Source organism: Pipra filicauda, unplaced genomic scaffold (assembly GCF_003945595.2).
Source record: "Pipra filicauda isolate LSUMZ 115617 unplaced genomic scaffold, ASM394559v2 scaffold75_size2874737_pilon, whole genome shotgun sequence".
Lineage (NCBI taxonomy): Eukaryota > Metazoa > Chordata > Aves > Passeriformes > Pipridae > Pipra > Pipra filicauda.
In genome coordinates this window covers 2,100,615-2,108,356 of record NW_024104931.1, presented here as the reverse complement: position 1 = coordinate 2,108,356, position 7,742 = coordinate 2,100,615, and the positions used below count along the sequence as shown (strand labels likewise).

Sequence of the window (7,742 nt, the reverse complement as noted above, 5' to 3'; positions counted from 1 at the left end):
CCCTCTATATGATGAAAAGATGAAAAGACTTTCCTGGATTTTTTTTTTTACTGTCTTCAGCATTATAGAATATGGGTTATTGTTAAATTTTGTTTTGTTTGTGTTTTGTTGTTTTTTTTTTTTTTCCAGTTGGGATGAAACTCATTTTGGGAAGATGGGAAGTTACTACATTAATCGGACTTTCTTCTTTGATGTCCACCCTCCTTTGGGGAAGGTAAACTGCTTTTCTGTTACATATTTTAGAAGGCACAGGAGTGGGCCAATAAAAGTCTATTCTTACCTTCTGGACAAAGGTTGTGATAAACTCCATTATCTTTCCTGTTGTTGGGCATCATGATAATTTGCATTCTCTATCCACAACCTTAACTTGCAACTTTTTGTCTTTACAAAAATACTTCAAATAAGGGAAAACTACGGTATTGCACGTTGGGTATTTGAAAGGCTTGAAATTAAAAAAATCAGTGTGGTACTTATGGATTGGAGGGGTTATGTCATAGCAGCCTACATTTGAAAGGAAACAAACAACTTGTGATAACCTGTGTGCGAGTGAGATGCCTACCACAAAGGACCCTGAGAGCACTGATTTTCTATTCTGACTTGTTTTAGCAACAGTGTGTAGTGCTGATGAAGATGCCTCAACAAGGTTATCTTCCTTTCAGACTGAGTCTTCTGAACCTAAAGGGATAGGGAGCTATGGGAGATTCTAGAGAGACAGAATTGTCCCTGCGCAATCCCACACCTGCTATTTGTCTTTAGCTTGCAGTCATAGTCCATAGCCAAAATTGTCCTGATTTTGCCTTTAGACAAAGAGCAATGTGTTTGCATATGTTATCTATACATAAACTCTTGTTTGGGTGATATGTCTGAATTAAGTAGTTGTCCTCTGGATCAGTCTTGGCTTCTATAAAAATTTTACCTGCTGCTGGCTTCGGTGCTTTTTCCTCCAGTGCAAATTCCCTGACCATTTTTTTTTTCACCTTTCCTCTTCAGATGCTGATTGGACTTGCTGGCTACCTTAGTGGATATGATGGTACGTTTCCTTTCCAAAAGCCAGGGGACCGATATGAGCAGCACAACTACATGGGAATGAGAGGGGTAAGGTTCTGCAGGCTAGTATTGAGCTGATTAGCTTTCCTGTGCTTTTCAATACAGAGGTTTATGTCATAAGAACAGCTCTCCTGGATCGGGTCGAGGTCTCTTTAGCCTGGAGACCTGTCTTTAAGCCCCTTAGAAAAGTGTCAGTGGTTCTTTTGTGAATAAGTCTTAATGCCTGGCTGTGAGAGTTCGGGTAAGAAATTAAGGTGATTATTGAGGCCAACTCTTGCTGCTAGTTAGTGAGACTACACTCCTGTGTGGGACAGATATCTTGCCTGTTCTGCCAAGCAAATGTTGCTGAACTTGGGGTTCTGTCACTTCATCGTGCCTGGCTGCTCTGCTGGGGAGCCAAGGATGTCAAAAAGCCAGGATCATCCACTATCACCTGCAGTTTGGCACCACCAGGGAGCTGAGTAAACCGATGGAGCCTGCGGCAGGGGGGCAGAATTTAGAAAGAAGAGTAAATCTTGGTTTAGTTTCCAGCAATTTGTGCTGCTTGCTTTTCTTTTGATTTCTGTTCATTCTCCTTCAACTATCCTTGGTCTCATTTGTGTAAGGGAGGTGAATCTGGTCTGGTAAAGACGTAAGGTGCAGGTGTATTTTGTTCTTAGATTTCATATTCTAGTATCTTGTTAAAATAAGTGGAGTATAGCTGATGTGTAGTACATCTACTTGACCAATCTTTTTATGAATATCTAATGTAGTCTAGCAAGAGGGTGACTGACTGTTGTTCCTGACACCTCTACAAGCAGAGTAAGTGTCTGTCCTCTGAACAGTGTCTTTGTTCAGTTGACTTTTGTCCAATATTCTTAGTGACTCAGTTCAGCGACTGTGACACCTGCTGTTGTTGGTAGGTGTGGAAGATGAAGGAAAGGAAGGGGTGTGAGCACTTGTTCATCTTATGGAGGGTTATAACTTCTCCCATGATCTTCTTTTCCTGCAGTTTTGTGCGTTCCTTGGCTCCTGCCTGGTTCCCTTTGCCTACCTCACAGTGTTGGAACTGTCAAAGTCACTGCCAGCAGCCTTACTCACAGCTTTCATCCTTATTTTTGGTAGGTGTTTCTGCTACAGGAAAATTGAGTAACCTTACTGTTCAGATAACTTAATTTCTGGATTATCATGTGTTACCTAACCAGTGGATATTTGGGTTAATGAGAGACCTTCTCAAAGGCAAAGTAATTTCACTTTATATATGCATATATGAGGCTTTTTAATTGGTGATCCTCTTGAGAATATTACAGTCTTGTTTAGTTCACAGCTACTTCTGTTATTTGCATAACCACAACATTAGACTACATTTCACCTCAATTTTAAGAATTTTTGTAAGATGTACGGTGAGGAATGATTTTGCGCACTAGTGATGTCTCCCATATGAATTATATGAATTATAGAGATATTTAACAGCCTCTGCATTACTATGGAAGAGTTCACAGTAAGAAATGGATAAAGTTCCTTGTTGAATTGAGCCAAATGGAGAAATTAACATTGCAAACAGAGTTACCCAAATTGGGGTTTTGTGGGGGCACACAGATATTAAGGCATGGAGACTTAAAATACCCAAGTAATATTCATTTTTTATAGGTACAATTTGAAAGATGACTTCTCCTGTAGCATGCTCTGGCACAGTGCTGGTGCCCTCGGTAGAGTGTTGCTGTCTGTAATGCTCTCCATTTGAATATGTTATCAGCACTTTCCAAATGGTGTTTCACAGATACTGTTGTACTGCCTGTTTTTTGGTTCTGTTGTGGTTTTTTTCTATTTTTTCCCAAGTAAAAGTTGAAATTTTCTTATCTCCTTCTGTTTCTAGAATTTCTCTCCTTCTCCTTGTCTTGACTATGCTCAGGAAACTGACTTCCCACAATCTTAGATTCGCTTTGGAACTGCAAGCCTTTTTGACATTGTTGTGTGTCTCTCTGCAGATACAGGCTGTATTACTTTGTCACAATATATTCTACTGGATCCCATTCTGATGTTCTTCCTCATGGGAGCTGTTCTGAGTATGGTAAAATGTAACAGCTGTGCAGATAGGTAAGATAAAGATGATAATTTTGTAAAACTATAGGTATTCAACTTTCACACAGATAAAATACTAGAACATGTCCGCCATTGGTAGTCTGGGTGAATGGCTGAAATCGGATTATTTCAGGAAATTTGGAGGTGAAAATGGCTGTTGGTAGAGGAGAGAAATTTTTAGTATAAGTTTTTTTTGTAACTAGGGAGAAAGTATTGTGACTGGGGTACACCAAGAGAGAGGCTTAACCAGGTTATTTTAGCATGAAGGGAAATTCTTTATTGGACATGGGCGGGAATATAGTTATCAAAGATGAGGAAAAGGCTGAGGTATCTAACACTTTCTTTACCTCAGTTTTCAACAGTAAGACAGGTTGTCCTGAGGACAGCTGGCTTCTGGAGCTTGTAGAAAGAGATAAGAATCTGAATAGCCCCCCTGTAATCCAGGAAAAAACAGTTAGCGACTTGCTCAGCCGCTTGGACCCACACAAGTGTATGGGACCAGATGGGATCCACCCAAGGGTGATGAGAGAGTTGGCAGAAGAGCTCACCAAGCCACTCTCCATCATCTACCAACAGTCCTGGCTCACTGGGGAGGTCCCAGATGATTAGAAGTTGGTGAATGTCACGCCAAACCACAAAAAGGACCAGAAGGAGGACCTGGGAAACTACAGGCCCGTCAGCCTGACCTCAGTGCCTGGCAAGGTTATGGAGCAGACCATCCTGAGTGCAATCACACAGCACCTACAGGATGGACAAGGGATCAGACCCAGCCAGCATGGGTTTAGGAAGGGCAGGTCCTGTCTGAGCAACCTGATCTCCTTTTATGATCAGGTGACCTGCCTGGTGGATGAGGGGAAGGCTGTGGATGTGTCTACCTGGACTTCAGCAAAGCCTTTGACACCGTCTCCCACAGCATACTCCTGAAAAAGCCCACGGCTTGGACAGGGGCACTCTGTGCTGGGTCAGGAACTGGCTGGAGGGCCGGGCCCAGAGAGTGCTGGTGAACGGGGCTGCATCCAGTTGGCAGCTGGTCACTAGTGGTGTCCCCCAGGGACCAGTGTTGGGCCCAGTTCTGTTTAATATCTTTATCGATGATTTAGATGAGGGGATTGAGTCACCATCAGCAAATTTGCAGATGACACTAAGTTGGGGGCGAGTGTCAATCAGCTGGAAGGCAGGAGGGCTCTGCAGAGGGACCTGGACAGGCTGGAGAGTTGGGCTGATTCCAATGGGATGAGGTTCAACAAGGCCAAGTGCCAGGTCCTGCACTCTGGCCACAACAACCCCAGGCAGCACTACAGGCTGGAGAGCAGCCAGGCAGAAAGGGACCTGGGAGTTTGGATTGACAGGAAGCTGAACATGAGCCAGCAGTGTGCCCAGGTGGCCAAGAAGGCCAATGGCATCCTGGCCTGGATCAGGAACAGTGTGGCCAACAGGTCCAGGGAAGTGATTCTTCCCCTGTACTCAGCACTGGTGTGGCCTCACCTCAAGTACTGTGTCCAGTTCTGGGCCCCTCAGTTCAGGAAGGACATTGAGGTGCTGGGGCAGGTCCAGAGAAGAGCAACGAGGCTGGTGAAGGGACTCAAGCACAAGTCCTGTGAGGAGAGGCTGAGGGAGCTGGGGTTGTTCAGCCTGGAGAGGCTCAAGGGAGACCTCATCACTCTCTACAGCTACTTGTGAGGAGGTTGTAGCCAGGTGGGGGTTGGTCTCTTCTCCCAGGTAGCTGTCAGCAAGACAAGAGGGTGTGGTCTTACGCTGTGCCAGGGGAGGTTTAGGTTAGATATTAGGAAGAAATTCTTTACAGAGGGTAATCAGGCATTGGAATGGGCTGCCCAGAGAAGTGGTGGGTTCTCCGTCCCTGGAGGTCTTTAAGATGAGACTGGATGTGGCACTTAGTGCCATGGTCTAGTAACCACGGTGGTAGTGGATCAAGGGTTGGACTTGATGATCTCAGAGGTCCCTTCCAACCCGGCTGATTCTATGATTCTGTGATTTCAACAAAAATAGTTTATGTAGTTTTTGGAACTGCAAATCTTGAACATGAAGGTTAAACGTTTTAAAACTTACAGGAAAGAATGCTAATAAAAGATGCTGTAGGTCAGAGAAGGATGGTTGTAGCTTATTCTAGGTTTTGGTCCTTAATGGAAAAAATATTGTTATTTTGAACCAATTACTTTGATTCTAGGCTAGAGAAACACAGTTTATCTGTGACTGTAATCCTATAAACACTTATAAAAATCCTGCTGTCTGAGGTAAATAGTATAATTTTTTTAGTTTAGAGAAATTGTTACAAAAACTTTGAGGGAAATAGAGCCAGGATGTTTTTGAATAAAGTAGTCAAGTTGCTGAGGATATTTGCCATAGACCCATCCAGAGGGGGATGGTGATTTCTAGGTATTGGTATATACCAAAAGGCTTCTTCATGGCTGGGCTGCACAGAGTAGTTTCCCCACAATGCATTCAGAATTCAAAGAAACAAAACCTCAGAATACTATGTTATATGTGAGCAATTTTTATTTCATGAAGTGTTCCAAGAACTGATCATATCAATCTTAGTGTGACTACAGTACACATGGCTAAAATGCAGCTCCTAGCGTCACGTAGGCCAAGGCCATCCTCATCTACAACACATACCCCAGGGAGTGCAAGCACTAAGTTACAGGGCAGCCCTTGATCAGCTCTGTGGGCTTTGACCTGAACTTATTTTTCATATGTTACAGCTAATCCTCTTGTCAAAGTAGTTGATATCATGCAAATTAAACGCCAGCTCTCTAGCTGTTGTTTTGTTTAGGTCATGGGGATTCAAAATGCAAACATCAAGGCATTAGGAGCTGGTAGGAAAAAAGGTTTTAAATTCTGCTGTCATCCTTTCTCATCTCTTCTCAGTGGTTCAATTTTATTTCAGTTTCTAATTTGTTTGCTTTTTGCTGCAGCTTTTGTTCGTGCTTCAGATAGATGTTTTCCACTATGGCCTTTCTGCTTTAGTAATGGTGCTCTTTTTCTCCTGTTCTCCCCTATGTCCCTAGCTTTTTGTCAGAAGTAAGTTTATGGAGCAAAAGTCTTGTTTCTTTTTCATAACTTCTGTGTGGTCAGACTTTCTTCACACTAGCATTTTAGCTTATACCTGGTGTCTATGTTTCCATCCTCAAAGGGGAGATCTAGGAATGTCCCGTTTTAAGTGTTGGACCCTTCTGAAGCCTGTATAAAGGTTTCCCAAGCCTGTATCTGAAGACAGTATCCTTGCATGATTCTAAAATTAATGAAAAACTAGTTTTTCTGTTCCTCCTGAGAAGATGGAATGTAATTTTGCAGGATAATTTATTTGCTGTTTATTTTCGTGATCGCAGATGCCCGTTCCTGTAGCCGTCATTTTGTTTACTGACTTTCTGCACTGGTCCTGCAGGCCATTTTCTGCCTCCTGGTGGTTCTGGCTGAGTCTGACTGGCGTGAACCTTGCTGGAGCTATGGGGGTAAAGTTTGTTGGCCTTTTTGTAGTCCTCTTGGTAGGCCTGAACACAATCTATGACCTATGGGACTTGCTGGGGAACCTTAGTCTGTCACTGGTGAGTTTCAAAGGCTTTTCTTTACTTTAAGTGTTTCTGTTTTGTTTGCTTTGTTATTCTCCCAGTCTTTGACAACCCTGTAACTACTCTGACAGTGATACTTTGTGCAGCAAAAAGGGGCTTCTGATGTGGATGATGATAAATAAAGATTAAGGTTATAATGAAAAAACTATTGACAGACTTCTGAAAACAAACAAACAAACAAACTTACATTAGCAGGATGTAGTGTCATAAGAGCACAGCAAAAAGAATGTTCCTTTTTCCTTAGAGAAACTGTTACCTTTCCAGTTGGATGATTTTTCAGTCTAAGCTAAAAATGCTCATTGGGCATGGCTTTAAAATGGCCCAAAGCAAGATGTTGTCCAACACTGTTACATGGGTTTCTGAGGAGTATGTGCTACCTGGCAGACAGGCATGTCTTGCAGCACTTGGTTTGCATAAGCAGCGTGAGCTCAGGCTCTGCTTTGTGAGAGTTAAGGGGGCATAGGCCGCAGAACAGGAGCATGCTATCCCATCAGGAGTCATAGAAATGCTCTGCGACTTACAATATCCATGGCCAGTCCAGAGGATGAAGGCAGTCATACCCTCCTTGATTTCACACATATTTAGTTCCTAGAAGCTTTAAAAATTTGCTAGTGAGTTTGAGCGCCCTGTCCTAATATATTGTATTTTACGTTTGCGGACTGTGAAATCTGCTTTCTTGGAGAAATACCTTGATGTACAATTTGCTGTCTTGCAACCAGCAGGAAAACAAATTCTTCAGTCACGTCTTTTAAAAGGTGTTCAGTTCTCCTCTTGTCTCAGCCTCTTCTGAAGCTTGAAAATTCTACTTTTTTCACTTACTGTTTTTTTCTTGTTTGTCTCATACAGTGAGGGTTTTGAGGGACTTTTTCTATTCCCGCTGTGTGATTTGTTTTTCTTTGATTAATGTGAATCAATATGGGCTGCAAAGATGCAATGTTCCAACTCTGGAGAAACACTTCTTGAGCAAAGTCACTTAATTGCATTTGAAATGGAACAAATCCATCATGTCTATGCTTTCTGCCAGCAGACGGCTGCACAGTGATTTCA

At 42.7% G+C, this 7,742-nt stretch overlaps 1 protein-coding gene across 3 annotated transcripts in view; it reads left to right on the top strand.

Annotated features, from left to right (window-relative positions):
* Positions 1-7,742, top strand: part of POMT2 (protein O-mannosyltransferase 2) — a 33,050-nt gene that overhangs the window by 663 nt on the left and 24,645 nt on the right. For 2 of the 3 annotated variants that reach the window (XM_027720114.2, XM_027720113.2), the window contains exons 2-6: positions 130-214; positions 991-1,095; positions 2,039-2,147; positions 3,015-3,123; positions 6,512-6,671. In XM_027720114.2, the coding sequence (XP_027575915.2) occupies positions 130-214; positions 991-1,095; positions 2,039-2,147; positions 3,015-3,123; positions 6,512-6,671 (568 nt within the window). Of the gene's footprint in view, positions 1-129; positions 215-990; positions 1,096-2,038; positions 2,148-3,014; positions 3,124-6,511; positions 6,672-7,742 lie in introns of those variants that run through there. The other variant, XM_039389703.1, reaches the window with a different exon arrangement.